At 40.5% G+C, this 17,858-nt stretch overlaps 2 protein-coding genes across 8 annotated transcripts in view; one reads left to right on the top strand and one right to left on the bottom strand.

The window, feature by feature from the left end:
• Positions 1–318: 318 nt before the first annotated feature.
• gnb2 (guanine nucleotide binding protein (G protein), beta polypeptide 2) lies at positions 319–10,120 on the top strand. 2 transcript variants are annotated; one of them, XM_058086090.1, is made up of 10 exons: positions 319–533; positions 3,222–3,302; positions 3,392–3,430; positions 3,513–3,619; positions 4,909–4,972; positions 5,118–5,280; positions 7,125–7,191; positions 7,257–7,458; positions 7,597–7,813; positions 9,209–10,120. In XM_058086090.1, the coding sequence occupies exons 2-10, from the start codon at positions 3,246–3,248 to the stop codon at positions 9,313–9,315; spliced, it is 1,023 nt and encodes a 340-aa protein (XP_057942073.1). In that variant the 5' UTR covers positions 319–533; positions 3,222–3,245; the 3' UTR covers positions 9,316–10,120. The 2 variants fall into 2 exon arrangements, with proteins under 2 accessions (XP_057942073.1, XP_057942072.1); XM_058086089.1 differs by having other exon boundaries at positions 319–781; positions 9,209–10,119.
• A 361-nt stretch (positions 10,121–10,481) lies between these two features.
• mink1 (misshapen-like kinase 1) overlaps positions 10,482–17,858 on the bottom strand; it is a 29,289-nt gene continuing 21,912 nt past the window's right edge. For all 6 annotated transcript variants that reach the window (XM_058086088.1, XM_058086083.1, XM_058086085.1 and 3 more), the window contains 7 exons: positions 17,383–17,526; positions 16,880–17,014; positions 16,656–16,756; positions 16,422–16,571; positions 16,182–16,341; positions 15,963–16,102; positions 10,482–14,954 (listed from right to left, as the gene is read on the bottom strand). In XM_058086088.1, coding sequence (XP_057942071.1) covers positions 14,871–14,954; positions 15,963–16,102; positions 16,182–16,341; positions 16,422–16,571; positions 16,656–16,756; positions 16,880–17,014; positions 17,383–17,526 — 914 coding nt within the window. In that variant the 3' untranslated portion in view covers positions 10,482–14,870. The remainder of the gene's footprint in view (positions 14,955–15,962; positions 16,103–16,181; positions 16,342–16,421; positions 16,572–16,655; positions 16,757–16,879; positions 17,015–17,382; positions 17,527–17,858) is intronic.

Raw genomic sequence — 17,858 nt, 5'->3', positions numbered from 1 at the left:
TTGTAAACTGGTTTTCTGTGTTTTAACTATAAAAAATGTTTATTTCTATATGGTTGAGATCCATATTTTCTAGTTCTCATCTATCTTATGTCTGTTTGTGTTATTGTTGTGATGTTTATATTGCTACATTGTTGCTATTGTTGAATACGTATGTAAATAATGCAACAAATTAAAGGCAAGAACTACAAAATAATTCAATGAGATCGAAATATTCCAGGTAAAAGTATTGGTATCGATATCGGCAATACTGTTCCCGATTTCACTTGGTATTGGATCGATACCAGTATTTGCAGTATCGCCCGCCCCTAGTGATGAAGAGGGAGGAGGAGGAAGCCACGAAGAGAGGAAGGAAATGAAGATCACGTCACGAAGAGCAGAATCGGAGTAAAAAAAAAAAAAAAAAAAAAAGACGAGTGCTATTTAATGGACACTCCTTACATTGACGCTACCGTGGACTCATCTGGAACTCGTCTTTAAGCAACATGTCATCGTGGACTCGCTCGGCGTGAGAAGGGAAAAGCGGCCACGCAGCTGTGGGTATACATATAAAACATATGTATATTTTTTTGTGTGGAAATGTGTGAAGACCTCCTCTTCTTCCTCCTCCGTGTGCCTGCCCACTGACGCCTCTTCGTGTGCATCTTCTCTGCACATTTTTTATTTTTTTTTAAAAAGACATATTGTTGCATCTAGTGGATTTTTTTCTGAATAGAGGAGGAGGATTTTTGTTTTTTTAGTCCCCATCAGAAAGGAGAAGAAGAAGGATCGGGAGAATTAACAGGTAGCCACCCATCGTTAAGTGTATAGGCCGTTTTTTTTATATGTAAGCCTGGGTGATGATGATGGTGATGATGATGATGATGATGCTCTATCCATCCGCATTGGGAAACATCTTGTTGCTATGACTTCCTCCGTGGGCCTGCTGACCATTTGGAGCGATGTGTGGACTGTTGTGTGTATTCTCATGATACAATTTAGTGTAGGCCTGCATGTTTAAAGATGGCATTATGCTGGGTGGGCCGCACTTTCCCTGACATTACACGCTCCATGTTAGCTGTGGGCTCTCCTCCAGCTGCAGATGTAACCATGGTGTGCAAGTCTAAGGGGTGGGGCCGCGTGCTCTTAGCTCAAACCCCCTCTGAGCAACATCATGGAGGAGGATCACGCCATGCATCCACACAAGGGGAGGCGAGTAGTAAAAGAGAAATCCTTTATTTATCGTGCAGGACTCGTTTTGGAAGCTCCTCAGCTCCCCATTGGCTGCGGAAGACGTGTCAGCTGACAACACCCCTTTTGGCTTCTATTAGTAGCAAGTTCCAGTCACCCACTGGAACCCATTATGATGGATTGAAGCCACCAATGGAGGAACATGCTACTGCAGTGACCCCAGTTGGCCTCAAGCGGAATAGGACATTAGGCCGCTGCCATGGCAAGATATATCCTCCTGCTAAGTTAATTATAGCGAGGCCTGCACTTGGCACACGAGTGTAACAGGTCCCCTCCGCTCAAGAGGGAGTGGTCCCTCAGCATCTTCTTCTTCGGCCTGCTGATGATGCAGGCTGGCTTAGTCGAGTCTATACGGATTATTCTTACTTGTTCAGTTAAAGCAGACATGGTCACACGGACATAAACAGATTACAGGGTTTATTCTCACTGAAACTAAGAGATTATTATTATTTTTATTGAAAGGCCAGATAAATCATGATGGGATGGGATGAAGCATGATTTTGACTTGATTGACACAGCAGCACTCAGTGGACAAAGATACTCATCCGAAACAAGAGCGGTAGGAATAACAATTAGTTTTTGGATAACATTTACTTCTTACAGGATTAATAGCTACTCTATTTTGGTGACATGAGAGGGCCAAAATATTAGGAACAGTGCATCTCTAGTGCATCTCATCTCTGTACTTGCAAAGCACAGTGGAACCTTGGTTAGCATGATTGATCACTTCCAGAAAGTCCAACTCAATACATTTTTCACATAAGATATAATATACATAAATCCAATTAATCTGTTCCAGAAAGCTAAAAATACATAGTTTTTCAATTATAGATTTACTGTACATGCACAAAACAGTGAAATGCATATACGTACATGATGAAATAAAGGGATAAATGGACATTGAAGGTTACGATTACCAGTGGCGGTTCTGGCTTGAATGATGCCGATCATAAATTTACACTACTAGTTTCTTTTTGATAACTATATTCATGTATACATTGCCACAAATTATATCATATATAATATAATAATAAACAAAATCAAAAAATATATAAGACAAATAGAATGGATCTTCCATGAAGGCTAACCATGTTCATTTATACCTTTCATTCCTCATGTATAGTTTTTTATTCAAAAACTATAAAAACGTGTTTTGAGAGTCAACTGCTGATGACATCATAGACAGGTGATGTAGCTGATTTCCATTTTTTGTTAGAAGCTAAGGTTGTTTTGTGATAGACTCACACATTGTATTAATAACGCAATAAGACTGGAAAAAGCAGGCAAACCGAGGAAAAATTTTGGTGTACATTTTTTACGCTAAGTGAAAAACCGGGGTGGATGCTAACTGAGGTTCCACTGTACAATAACCACAATAATAAGCAGATTATCAGATTACCTAATGAAGTGACTAGTGAGGGCTATATTCTAATTATACTCTATAAAATGTTTGTTTTGTTAATATTTTGGATTTCTGGAACATATTAATTGGATGTCATATGGGAAAAACTGCCTCATACATTTCCATTTCCTTTAGATCCGAAATGTATAAAAAACAATGTTTTTCCCAATGGAAGTATATTAAATCTAACTAATCCGTTCCAGAAAACCAGAAATATGAACAAAAAATAAGTTTTATGGAGAATAATTGCAATTTTATATGCATAAAAAAATGCAAAAATGGATGGAACTTATTGTTATTGTACACCCTGACAAGACTGAATTCAATAGTGCTTCTTTATCAAAGTGCTGGTACTCACATCTCTCTTTGGCCCCATGGCGGGTTATTTAGCAGCCACACTAAATAACCATACAGTACAGGAAAAACTTTGTTATGTGCAACATTGAATGTAATTTAAACATTACATTTATTTAATTTAATTATTTTAATTTACATTACATTATATGAGCTACCTCATGTGTACCTAATGTTGTGTCCTGTGAGTTTAAACATGAACATTTTCTTGTTTTTCTTCATTTGATCTGATTAACAGGAAGCAGCTACAACAAATCCCAAAATGAGTGAGTTGGAGCAGCTTCGTCAGGAGGCCGAGCAACTGAGGAACCAGATACGAGTACTTTGATTATTTCTATTGCACCGAGTACTTGTCTTGGTGTGTGTTATGTTGTTTTTCTCCATTCTTCTCTCATTGGTGGTTTTCAGGATGCCAGGAAAGCATGTGGGGATTCGACGCTGACACAGGCAAGTGTCACAAAATGGCCCAGATGTTGTTGTGCTGAGAATAAAATAATATTCTGAAATTGGCATGGTTTATTATTTTTAGATAACAGCTGGTCTGGATCCAGTGGGTAGGATACAGATGCGGACAAGGCGCACCCTTCGAGGCCACCTTGCTAAGATCTATGCCATGCACTGGGGGTCAGACTCAAGGTGGGGCCATTCTTATTGTGTCACCACTCCATATAGTGCTAAACGCTGTACATTGTTGTTCATATTTGATGTAATCTATTTATTATTTATTATTTATTATTTATTATTTATTATTTATTATTTATTATTTATTATTTATTATTTATTATTTATTATTTATTATTTATTATTTATTATTTATTATTTATTATTTATTATTTATTATTTATTATTTATTATTTATTATTTATTATTTATTATTTATTATTACGCAGGAGCCAGGCAACGACATTTCGTTGGCAATTTCACTGCTGTGTTATTGTGCAAAGAAAGTCTATGTCTATGTCTAAGTTAACGCATCACATATATCAACTACTATTATACTACTACGTTGGTGGTAAACAAAGTCTAAGCGGTAACATAACAACGTCTAAGTGGTAAACATAATTTAATTTTAAAAAGTAAAAATAATAAGAAGAATTTCAACTATTCAAAGTACCCCCAAGGCATGCTGGGTAGTCCAATAGCCACAACAATATGAGCTATGAACAGCAAAACACTGGATATCAAGAGTATGTCGATGTCCCTCATTGTTTACTTCCCTGACAACCTCCTCAACATTATTTGAAATAAAGCAAAAACACGACAAACCGTTGGGAGAGAGAGTACCACAAGCTACCCAGCATGCCTTGCGGCAGGACTTTGTGGGTGTAATTTTGGCATGGGTATTTTGTGCAGATATTTATTTGTATGTACACATTATGCAGTGGCTAGGTTATGTTTTGCATCACATGCATGTTGTGTTGTTTGTATGGCCTTTTTGTACAGGCTACAGATTGCTTATGACTATTTCCTGCATGACTGAAGTATGCCACAATAGCACTGTAATAGCACATGTTGCCAGGGTTTTGCTCACCCCGGCTAGAGCTGTGTACTTGCTCACTTCAACTTTATTGTAACCTTCAGTGTGCAATCTTTGGATAACTAAACCACCCCCCACACACATAATAAAGATGACGAAAGGATTAGCTATCCATAATCTGTCTGGATTGTCCCAACTCTAAAGGAACCACCAGCCATTATTCAGTTTAAGCTCAGTCTGTAAGGTACAGATAAATATTATCAGTTTTTCTAGTATTTTAAATTAGGGGGGTGGCAAAAAATGTCTGTCACTTAGGGGGGCATGATAGAAAATAATTGAGAAGCGCTGCTGTAGAGTAACATGCGAGGAGCCTTTCTAAGGTTAACGCATGCTCAAAGACCAATCCCAAGTAAGTGCTGATCACATGACGCGATGTGTTTCTCCGCAGGCTTCTTGTTAGCGCTTCTCAAGATGGCAAACTGATCGTGTGGGACAGCTACACCACTAACAAGGTACACTCCATCGTAACACATATCTTGACATCTCCATTTGATTTCCTACATTAGTGACAGTCTGCGTTCCTGACAAAGCGTGTTAAGCTTGTTGCGATGATTATATAACATGCCATCTGATACTGTATGTGTTACCGTTTTGTAGATACACGCCATCCCCCTGCGCTCGTCCTGGGTGATGACCTGTGCGTACGCCCCGTCTGGAAACTATGTGGCATGCGGAGGCCTCGATAACATCTGTTCCATCTACTGCCTGAAGACACGAGAGGGTAACGTTAGGATCAGCAGAGAACTACCTGGACATACAGGTGAGAAAACCGAGCATCGAACTTAGTATGACGCAAAGTGTGCAGGTCAGTTGCTTGCCTCGTGGGAATGTCCCAGTTGCAAGAGGACAATACAATTGGGATTTGATTTACATGGTTCATTAAGCAGGGGTTGGGAATGAAGTAAGACATTTACTCTTGTAGCTTAGACATCACACTCACATTCATACCTACGGACAATTTGGAGTCGCCAATTAACCTAGCATGTTTTTGGAATGTGGGAGAAAACCCACGCATGCACGGGGAGAACATGCAAACTCCACACAGAGATGCCCACGAACACCGGTCTCCTAGCTGTGTGGCCTGCATGCTAACCAATCGATAGCCAAACCAATGCAAACATATTATCATTACTGTATCAGTCAAATCAGTGCAATACTATGGTTCCTCCGTTTTCATTATCAATTAGTTCTAAAAGGCCAGACGAAAATTGACGCATACGGAGACTGAAGCAATTCTTCCCATAGATCAGGGGTCGGGAACCTTTTTGGCTAAGAGAGCCATGAAGACCAGATATTTTAAAATGTGTATCTGTGAGAGCCATATACATTTTTTAAACATTGAATGCAATAAAATGTGTGCATTTTTATGTAAGACCAACAGTTTTAGATATAATGGGCTCTAATTACGTAGACCAGGCACACTACCCCACGCCAAGGGGGTGTGGCCAGCACACTTTCGTGAGCAGCGCAGTGTCCAATAATAAATCAAATACTTGTTGCCATTAATGCAACTTCTGCTGCTGCATGGTTTTGCACCGTACTCAGTATATTTCATTCTTTTGGCCATCTTCGTCAGAAGGCTTGGTTCTGCAGCTTTAGCTAGGTGACTATTTGACTAAAGGAGAAAAGTTTATATTTACATCTTAATGACTGAGGTAGACTACCGCATTACCCAGTAATAATCGAGTTTTGGTGTTTGACCTGGAAAATATCATCAGGAAAGATAGATATGGTCGGCCGTATTGCAGTAGAAAATAGATGGACGGATTAAAATGCATAAGAAAGTTTTGATTTTGAATATTATTTTTAACAGTCATTTCTGTGATGGTTTACTTTAAAATGTTAGCAAACATACATTTTTATTGTGGTAAGAAATGCTTGAGAGCCAGATACAGTCATCAAAAGAGCCCTACCTGGCTCCCGAGCCATAGGTTCCCTACCTCTGCCATAGATATTAACAAACAATATATTTTCTAGAGAATATTTCTAGTTTTACGTGCAGAAAATGGAGACTGAATGAAACTTATTGTTGATGTGGACTTCCGTACATCCTGCTGAGATTGAATTCAATTGTGTTTCTCTTTTTTTTTTTTATCAAATTGCAAGCAACAACTTTCTTTGGCCCCATGGCAGATTATTTAGCAGTTACATAATAAGAAATGCACAGACTGTGAGTCAGCAATGTGTAGGGTGCTTTGTTTGGACACTAAACAATGGATACATCCATAAGGGTCGCAGAGGTATGCTGGAGCCTATCCCAGCTGTCTTCGGGCGAAAGGCGGAGTACACCCTGGACTGGTCGCCGGCCAATCACAGGGCACATATAGACAAACAACCATTCACACTCACATTCATACCTATGGACAATTTGGAGTCACAAATTAATTAACTTAGCATGTTTTTTGGAATGTGGGAGGAAACCGGAGTACCCTAGTTGGAGCTTTTCTTCCTGTCACTCACACACACCAGTGACCTGAAGAGATGCAGTCGTGACACCTGCAAAGCCTCTTAATTTGTTCATGTCAGGAACCCTTTAAATAGATAACCCAGTCCGAGTTTCGTACCTATTTGCATAATAACTGGGCTCGCTGTGTGTTGTCTCAGGTTACCTGTCATGTTGCCGTTTCATCGATGACAATCAAATCATCACCAGTTCAGGAGACACCACCTGGTGAGTCAAATATGTTGACGACTCATTCTGCTGACCTGACCCCACACATTGTCCATCCGCCGCAGTGCGTTGTGGGACATCGAGACGAGCCAGCAGACCACGGTGTTCTCAGGCCATACAGGCGACGTCATGAGTCTGTCCCTGTCGCCCGATCTTCGCACCTTTGTATCGGGGGCCTGCGACGCCTCGGTCAAGCTGTGGGACATCAGAGACAGCATGTGTCGACAGACCTTTACGGGTCACGAGTCGGACATCAACGCCATCTGTGTGAGTGCCCGACGCATATTGTTTTATGCTTGGATGAGTTTGGTGTGGAAGAACCAAACAGTCCTAATCTCAACCTCATTAGCCAGGCTCTCTCTCAGGTTTAGTGTCATTGGCTAACCTCTTCTCTGCGTCCCTCAGTTCTTCCCCAACGGCAGCGCATTTGCCACGGGCTCCGACGACGCCACCTGCAGGCTGTTTGACCTGCGTGCCGACCAGGAGCTCAGCCTCTACTGTCATGACAACATCATCTGCGGCATCACCTCGGTGGCTTTCTCCCGCTCGGGCCGCCTGCTGCTGGCGGGCTATGACGACTTTAACTGCAACATCTGGGACGCCATGAAGGGAGACAGAGCAGGTAGGTGCACTTGATTGACAAACACATCCAAACGTAGAGTCAATTAAGCTTATTGATGCCAGTGTGTGTGATCACTCACATTTCAACCTCATTGCCGTTCCCCTTTTCTGGTATTTTTGTTTACATACAGTACTTAGCCTGGCTCTCATTGGCTGGCTAGCTAGCTAGCTAGGTAGGTAAGTAAGTAAGTAGTTTTCTGCCTGGCGTCTGGTCTTCAGACTACTCATGTGACTTTTTCATTACCACAGTGATATTTTGTCTTTAAAACATACAGTACAAGCAATGCAGTTAGTTTGGAGCTCATTTTTGTCCCATGGAGTAACTTACAAGCGGATATCACCTTCATAAAAATACTTTGTTAACGTGTCACTTAACAACCTTGCACTCTTATTGTAATAATGTCTTGTTTTCAAAACACTAAGTTTGCTGTTCCATTCAGACATAATGCCTGTATCCCGCACACTCAAACCTGGACATACACGAGAATATTTACTATCAATGTATGGTGTGTGCCTGTAAATTTTCATCTTGTGCTCCTAAAATTTTTAATTTAGGGGCCGCTGTGCTGATAGTTAAGATCATACGACTCACCTATATTTGGAATATGTTTGTTTTTTTACAGTAGTGTCGAAGTGCACTGCATCATACTGTATGGGAAGGTTTATGGACAGTGTCAATCAATGCTGGGCTTATTAGAGAGGAGAGAAATCTCATTTAAAAAACAAATGACCAATACTGACATAAAATAATATATTCTACTAAATTCACAAATATGAATCCGACTAAATAATACTTTTGGAAAGCTGCACATTCCTATGTGCCACAAACATCTGCATAAGAACAAAGTATGAAACTGTGGACTAATACAATATGTGATATAAGTTGGGCTCATTCAGCACAGGGGCCTCATTGTGCTGTAGGTACTACAACTGAGTCTTTCTGAGACATGATATTTGAAGTATTCTCCCCTGGCTGCAATTTATAGTCATTGCAAATTGCATATTTAAGGCAAAACTTGCAAATAATTCCAGCTGTGTGGATCACTCACGTGCCGATGTCATTATCGGCAGAAAAAACGAATAGTCATTTTTATGGCAGTATCGACCATCCCTAATTAGATACAGTTCTGGTATTAGATATACTAGAAGAGTCCATTATGGTATTAAATAAATGATTTGCAGTAAACGCGTTGAAGAGTCAGACTTCACTGTAAAATAGTTCACATTTAAACATTCACAGCTGTACATATTTCAGTGTCACGGATGATGACGTTCTGTGAAACACAAAGACGGCAGTGTTCTGTGTGGGCTGAAGACATTTCTGCTCGAGTCTGCAAAGAAAAAAACATTTCAAAGTTAACAAGTCTTCTTTTGTTTGCGGCCGACCCTCCTGCAGGAGTCCTGGCCGGCCATGACAATCGTGTGAGCTGTCTGGGCGTGACTGATGACGGCATGGCTGTCAGCACCGGGTCCTGGGACAGCTTCCTCAAGATCTGGAACTAACACACACACACACACACATACACATATACATATACACACACTTCTGGGAACACAGGTTGGCCAGCTGGTGTTCGCACTGTAATGTAAGCTTCAACAAAGTGCAACAAGTGTACATAAGACATAGTGTGACAACTTAGTTTACACCCATCACACGTGCTACCTTCAGCTGACTGAGGTGCACAATTGCAGCTGCAAGGCTACTCTCTCACACACACACACAAACACACACGTAAAAAAGAAACAAAACAAAAAAAAAAAATCAGTGTGACCAAATACAGTTTTCTTGTATTTCCAACAAAAACACATCTATGACCTGAAGCCTTTGAAATAAAACGTTTTTCCTGCGCTTGTGTTCAGCAGGGGAGGAGACAATTCCGTCTTGTTTACAATGAAGTACTTTTTTTTTCCCCGTCTCCGTGCCACATGTATTGCAGTGATGCTTTGGAAGTTGTGGGATTATTAGAATACTGAAAAATGAATGAAATATCATTTTATTCTCTAAACAAACCATCATGCTTTCCAGGGTTTTTATAGCTTACTTCTATGCCCCCCCCATATTCAGTGCATTTGTTTGTTTTTTTACACTTATTTACTTCATGTTCTCCCTGTGTGCCTCAGATACACTTACAGGATTATTACTAGAGAATACGGATAAGAGGTATAAGAAGTAAATGGGGAAAAAAAGAAAAGCATTGTTTAGTGTGTGAATGCAGCAGGAGCCAGTATTCACGCTTAAATCTGGACATGATGATGGTATAATTGTACATATTAATAAATAACCTCTCCTGCCAGTCATTGTGGTCTTTTTTTTTTTCTTGTTAGTGCTCTGATATTTATTTCATCTATTGGTTTTTATATAAAGTTTTGCATACATTTTAGATTAGGAAGTATCAAGACAAATCACATTTCAATCAATACATATAATGCATTGGCTAATGTGAAGATAATTTAACACCTGTCCTTATTTAAATGTGAATAAATTGTATTTTTTTCCCCAAACAAAGGTAGCTGTATCTGGAAAATAATGAAAATACGTTGGCAACAATCTGATCAGACAAGGCGGTGTGTGGCGCCACCGTGCGGTGAAATACAAAAGTACACTTATCTCTGAACTGGACCAGCAAGGACAAAGTAGGAAATGCTGAATAATAAAACGAGACAAAATGTGAAATCAAGACTTTTTATTTTTCAAACCTTTCTGTATTAGACAAGAATTCATTGAAACACAATCTTTTTGAAAGTTTTAAAGAGCTTATGAAATACAATCTGGAGTTAACCTCTCACAAATAAGAAGCGTTGCCCAACTAAAACACTGCAATGCCATTAAAAAATAGATATATGTATAAATTATATTAGTGTCCAAATGGTCTCCACTACAGTTGATTTGCTTCAGCTAGTGATTGCTGCTGATGATTAGTTTCCATTATCACTTTAGATCTTCTTCATAAATTCTGGGATTCCGTAAAAGCAAAACAGAATGAGCATCACAGCTACCGATTGTGTTACGCCAACAGAGAAAAGCTGTAACCCCATAATTACAACCAAAAAGCAAAAGCACAGAACCGGAATATCCGTCATGGGAAACTCACAAAGCAGCCATCGCTGAGGCTGCCAAAGGCCTCCAAATACTCTCTTTCTATAAGATGTACTGAGATGCTTGTATTGCTTGCAAAATAAGTTAGACACCATTTCTATTTCTATGACAGAGCTCTTTGTGCATCCTGCCCTGTTCAGGAACATTCACGTCCTACCCTCAAGGTCACACTATGTCAGCCTTGAAGGGCTCTGAAGGACATGACCAACCAATGCCACTTTCAGAAGAAGAAGGAACTATAGGGCACTTCAACACAGGAATGTGATGCTAGTTTGTTTTTCAACTAGAAATGCATGATTGTAGCTAATCGAGTCCAATTGTCTATGATAGTATATATATGTGCCATCAAAAGGTGCTCCACAAACAATCAGACTCCAATGACAAGGTCAACTCACAAAACTCATCAATTATTATATTGCATATAGCCGATAATACAAAATACATGGGGAAAAACCAACCTATAAACCAGGGGTTGAGAACCTTTTCAGCCGAGAGCCATGAAAGCCACATATTTTAAAATGTACTTCCATCAGAGCCATATAATATTCTTTAATAATATTGTTATAGTGAGTGTGGTGTCAATGGTTGTCTATATGTGCCCTGTGATTGACTGGCGACCAGTCCAGGGTGTACCCCGCTTCTCACCCGAAGACTGCTGGGATAGGCTCCAGCATGTCTGCGACCCTCATGAGGATAAGCGGTAGAAAATGAATGAATATTGTAGCCACCCAATAATAAATCCATTACTTCTTACTTTTTTGCGCTATATTCTCCATCAGAAGGGTTTGCTCGACAAAATGGGCTCACTGAGTGATTAAAGGAGGGAAGGTTACTTCCTGACCTCTGGTAGACATGGTCAGGCTACCGCAATATCCAATAATAATGGAGTTTTGGTGTCTTTGCTGCAAAATATGGGAAGGATATAGCTAGCACTGGCTCTGGCCACTGGTGGTAGCAAATTAATGGATGAATTAATATGCATGACGATATTTAATAATAATACTGTGATTTCTGTAATGTTTGACTTCAAAATCCATTCATTCATTTTTTATGCTGCTGGAGCCTATAAGTGGTGGGGTACACCCTGGACTTGCCGCTAGCCAATCGCATTTTATGGAATGTCTTGCGAGCCATAGGTTCCCTACCCCTGATATAAACCAATGTGTCAATCAAGGGGACCTTTTTGAACCATCTCATTCTTCCAACCTTTCTGTTCCAGCATGACAGACTGCTCGGTGCGGAGGAACTCGAGAGGTCTGATCCCACTTTGGGATATAAGACGAGAAATGCGGATGCGGGTCTACTACCTCCTACCTGATGACCAACACTGAAAATACACTGCTCTACATTGTGCTTTGACTAATAGGAGCGGCACACATTGATATATAAATACAAATCTCTCTTAGATAGAAGTACATTCACGGTTATTTCTCTTGACTCATTTATATATTTTATAAAATAGACTTCTCTGGATATAGTCCGGCTACTACCCCCCCACTATACCGCTGATATTGAAGAGTAGAGCCAATCTACAAGCAGACATCACGAAACATTTCACACGTATAGGAGTAACGGGACAGTTTGATTCCTTGTTATTGCAACTTTCTGAATAGTCACTGATCAATACTGAAATCATTGGAATATGGACGCATTTTAAATTTATTAAGTGCACTTTAACAGGCAGATGTTAATCATTCAAGGGAACAAACTATACCTCTTTGAAACGGGGGCGGGCTTTAAACCCATCTTATTCGATTTTCTTCCTTCCAACTCCAAGGCACTGCTTAAACTGTAAACATGGCTATAATTGATAAACATGAATAAAATCACACGTGCCATTGATCCTGCGTGGAATGTCAGTCAGAGATGCCAAGAATAGGAACACAATAGCTAAACAAGTTTGATATGCTAATATATTGTAGTTGAATGGCTTACAAGTACATTTGTATATCTAACCACTTTGCCTTGACAATATAGAAATATCTCTTCACCTTAAGGGAACACCTTGGATCAGATGGACCCATTGAGCACACACAAGCAACAACTCCATCCTTTAGACATCAACAAATCCCTGCTATCTAAACAGCTAACTGCAGTACTGCTGCAACTTTTTGGGTGTCAGAGATCAGCTGTCAAAAACTCATAATTCCACACCCTTCGCCTGCTGCAGTGTTTCTATGCCAGTGTCATTACACATGGTTGGTTATCTGGGGGATGTGCATCTTGTCCTCCCTTTGGCCTGTATTCTCCCCCATGTTGCAGTGTCTTCTAATGGCTTTGGTAGAATGTTTACACAGAAATGATATCCACCCTGATGGGACGCCATCCTCGTCTTTCTATGGGCCCAAGGGAAATACAGTGGTACCTCAGTTTTCCACAAAAATTCGTACGGCCTAACAAATTCATCCATTTGTCAGTATATATCGTTCTGTGGAATCTAGTGCCCAAACAAAGCATCCACATATTGGATATTGGCTATTTTCGAGTTGGGACACTATAAACAGATTCCAGACAAAGTATCCTTGAATAAGATTAATATATATGTGCATCATACTCATAGCAAAGTAGTATAGGGTTTTAATGTAAAAGTTCCTAGTTAACACAGGTTGCAGGGGGAACCGTTTGAGTGAGACACATAACAGAAAGTGAGGTGTGATGATTATTGTGCCTGCTGCTCAAGTTCACACCTCCTCCATTCACTCATCTGTGTTCACCAACAAGATGGTGAAAGTGATGATAAATAAGATTTAAGGCGTTTTGTGGTCATATTTTGGGGTGTCTGGAATTGATTTATTGGATTTGCTAAACATATTTGGTTTTCATCTGATCTTTTAGGAACAGATTGGTGACGAAAACTGAGGTTCCACTGTATGATCTGTGGTGAGCTACGGCTCATGACAGATCCACACTAGGAAAACACAAGTGGAGTATTTTACAGTAGAGGAGATCGCCGCGCGCCTCCTAAGTTAAATCATCACATTGGTTACAGCCACAGACACTAACAAAGTCTCCTCTCCTCCACAGACTGCACAAGAACAGCATATATTGCAATATTATGGCAATATAATTACAGTAGAGCAAAATCAAGAATACCAGTAGGCTAATACTCATACAGAAGCACTACATATAAATATCAAATTTGTTGTAAATCCATGAAAAAAATGTTAGGTACAAGTGTGACGAGACAGGTAACTGGTTCGCCTCAACTGAAGGAAAAAGACAAAGCGAGGAGTTTCACAGTACCGCTATGAAGTACTGCTCTGTTACAAATATTTTAAACTGCTGCGACAGAGATGAGCAAAAGCATAGGTCCCAGATACGCTCTCACTTTTGGACAAGCTGGCCCCAATGTTCCCTTTTTGCATGAAAGTACTAAGCCTCCATGGAAATTCTACGGATCCCCAAAACAACTGGGAGCCATAAGCCACAGCAGATGGGTGTGCCAACACTTTCAGTGACTGCATCCTGTGGCAACACGACAAATGTAGGCTGCAGATGATTCAGTTCTAAGTGACTGGTGCTATTTACAGCTTGAACATACAGGATTGGTAAATAGCTCCTTCTGTAACTGGAGAACCATCTAGGAATGCACTTCACAAACTAAATTGTTACGACTGAGCACGGGTCCACCAAGAAAAGGAAGTCAAGACAGGAATATATACAGTAGGAACTAATAAATGCTATAGACAAATTTACTTGTGGATACAGTGGCAAATGTTATTGGGGGCGGGCTCAAAATGATCTGATGGGAGTATAGGCTGGAGTAGACGTGTGCAAGTCTATCAGACAACATGTGCATGCGCATTTATCTTGTGTGTGTGTGTGTGTGTGTGTGTGTGTGTGTGTGTGTGTGTGTAAACTACCGGGAACGAGCATGCTCGCATGTGTGCGTGAGATAATGTTGGATGCACTCCCATCTCCAAATCCTGCTGCTTCCACAAAGAGCAGGACAGCTGTTCCTTCACCAGTTCATGATGCAGTTTCTGTTCAAGGTCATGAAGTACACCTGGCTGCTGCCTCCCGACCGCACTGAGGCAAAGAATACCTGAGGAGACACAGAGACAAGAAGGTCAGCTTTAGTTAGTTAGGGATGGAGTTCATCTCATCCAGTAAAAATGATACCAATGTTCTTAATGTTGTTACCAAATATAGCTAGAAGTTTATCAGCAAAGGTAGCCAAAATGGTATTACAATGAAGCCAAAGGAGTACCAGCTGGTCAGGAATTGGGTTGCATTGCTTTGCTTCTGTACAATCAGCTGTGGAAGGCCACGCCGACTTGCCAACATGGCTTCATTGACCACTTGTATTTAATTACCAAATAAAGGCATGACACATGAAACACTTCCTGTCCTTCACTTTTAAGGCACAGCCCGCTCAATATAGTGACCATGTTGCTAAATTGCCAACAAGGATTTCTTCATATGAGGTGTGTTGTGAACCGAGTCACCACAGTACCATTATTAATTAATGAAGCAAAACACCCAAACCCTTTATCTTCCAATTCTGCTATTAACTTCGTAACTGAAATCCACTGGTGATTGATCACAAACACTTGTAAAGTTGGTGTTCAGCCAAATGCAACAAGCATAAATAGAACCGCTCTGTGATAAATGGATGCAGATAAGTCCAAACGTCCATGTGTTTTGTTCTAACATATCTTAAGTAACTTTGATCAAATGTTCTACAATTACGGCAGCCGTTTAACTTTGATGGAAGTCACAAGTGAGTTACGTTGGAAACACAAAGGTAGGATGGATTGCAAGGTTTATAATGTACGTAAAGCACTTCATGTGTGGTTCCAATGATGCCTCATACATTGCCACTCCCATATTACTGTATTATCCTTCATAGTAGTGATGCCGTGGTTCACAATCTGATTGGCTTCTTGCTTCTGTTCTCATGAGACAGCTGTACTCTAAATGAGAAATATCCTCACATTTTAATCTCACAAGATCTCAGGAACCCAAGTATCGGCAGATATCCAAAATCGGGTATTGAGATGGGAAGTGAAAAAATGTGGATTGCTCCATCCCTATTTCCACTGTTTCTTGCCTTGTCGTTCCTCTCGCAAAGGAACTTAAGCCTCTGAGCTCTCTTGTGCATGAAGACGCCATCCAGGTGTCCAGTCTCCACAGAACGGATCTCAATGGCTTTTTCTCCCCAACCCATGATCTGATTTGAGCAAATATGAGCTGCAGTCGGAGAAAATTATTCAGGTTAATGGCAAGTTAATACAACCTGGCATGTGAATTTTTCCACATTGACTCTTACCAACAGATGTCGGCATTTCACCCCACTGCAGAACCACGTCTTTAATGATGCGTCCATACGTGTTGACATAGACGCCCTCATCCTCGTAGCACAAAAGCATCTCCATGCCGTCTGAACTTGGCAGGAACACAATAGCGTGTGGTGTTATGTGGCTCTGGATCTGTTTGAGACCAATGTGGATAAGATGGAGATTTCAATGTATCGGTATAGTGCAGTATAGGGGAGAAATGCTCAACTAACATGAACCGGGATGTAAATGTCGTAGTTGTTCCCAGAGTCAACATCGATGGCATGAAAGCCAGCACAGGAACCATAGATGACCTTCAACCTCTGACCCTCTTCCACAGTCAGATCGACAAGGACAGGCCTGTGTGGCAGGTCTGCAAAAGACTGGTTCAGGGGAGGATGTGAAAAATGTAAACAAAGGTGAGGAGACAATCATCTGTAATACTTTGCTGTTGTTGCTCATACTACCTTAAAGGCCATGAATTTGTGATAAGGCTTGGGTGCCCAAGCATACACTTCCACTGCATTCTTCAAAGCAATCACCAGGAACTTTATCCTCTCATATTTCACTAGACAGAACAACCACAAGGATCTGTGACTTTAATATGTGACTTTGGATACAGGCATCAATAATTCAACGCACCAAAATGCAATCATGAGAATCTGTCAGGAGTAATAAGCCTGTCACTCACCAACTTTGTAGTGCACACAGCCCTCCATTTCACCCACAGTGGTCCAGCCTTGCTTCTTCTCCACTTCAGGGTCATTGTGGAGGATCTTGTTCCTGAGCCAGGCCAGGTAGTAAACACGGACCTTGTTTTTCTTGCCTTAATAAAATCAGCACAGCAAGAGATTGCCTTCAGGATGAGAATTATTGGTGTATTTCATTATTTAAATGTAAAGTCAGAACTCCTAACAAAATCCATGCCAAGGGACTGTTTGACCTTCCAATTCATTCCCCCATAAAAAATAATGGAAATAAAGTTTATGAGTTCCAAAGTTAAAACCTTCAGCATTATAAAACTAAAGCTAATGCTTGTGTTGTACTCTATTTGTTATGTCACATTCTTGATATTTGCATAACCTTTGGACCACAGATATACATTGAAACAGATGTTACACTACAATACTAAAGTACTGAAAACGTTTGCTATCCCAAAAGATGGCCCAGCAGCAGACAGAGTATGGTACTGACCCGAAATGGTGATAAGCAGGTTAAGGCCCTCCAGAACGTCCATCTGTTGGAACCTGCGAGAGTTGATGAGTGGATAGACTTTGCCCTGTCCACTGCGGTCCAGCAACTTCAAACCATTCTCAGTGCCCACCAACAGGTTCACACCTGGGGATACATTACCCCAGTTACCACTTGTTCTGGTGATGCATTACTATAGCTGCACTAGAAACAGGATGAGGACACAGCCATCGCTAATGCTTGAAGGGCAACTGATTGTTTTGATGGGAATTTCATACAATGACATAACAGCCAATATCAACTCTACCATCATGGAAATCTTTTTAAAGCTACATATACAGTAGTTGAGTTCCAACCCAAGTACTAAGTAGTCAATCGTCACCAGAAGACATGGTACTCATGCTAAATATCTTTTGAGAAATGTCGGAAGAGCTGGAATTGACTTCAATAAAAAACGCTTCTATAATACAGGCAGATGC

The sequence above is a fragment of the Doryrhamphus excisus genome, chromosome 11, assembly GCF_030265055.1.
Source record: "Doryrhamphus excisus isolate RoL2022-K1 chromosome 11, RoL_Dexc_1.0, whole genome shotgun sequence".
NCBI lineage: Eukaryota > Metazoa > Chordata > Actinopteri > Syngnathiformes > Syngnathidae > Doryrhamphus > Doryrhamphus excisus.
Note: the sequence above shows the minus strand (reverse complement) of the source record. Positions and strands in the feature narration are given on the sequence as shown.

Coding starts and splice junctions, on each gene's coding strand:
- gnb2 (XM_058086090.1), top strand. CDS start 3,246: ATGAGTGAGTTGGAGCAGCTTCGTCAGGAGGCCGAGCAACTGAGGAAC. Junction 3,431..3,512: donor GGGATTCGACGCTGACACAG/GCAAGTGTCACA, acceptor TATTATTTTTAG/ATAACAGCTGGTCTGGATCC. Junction 5,281..7,124: donor AGAACTACCTGGACATACAG/GTGAGAAAACCG, acceptor GTGTTGTCTCAG/GTTACCTGTCATGTTGCCGT.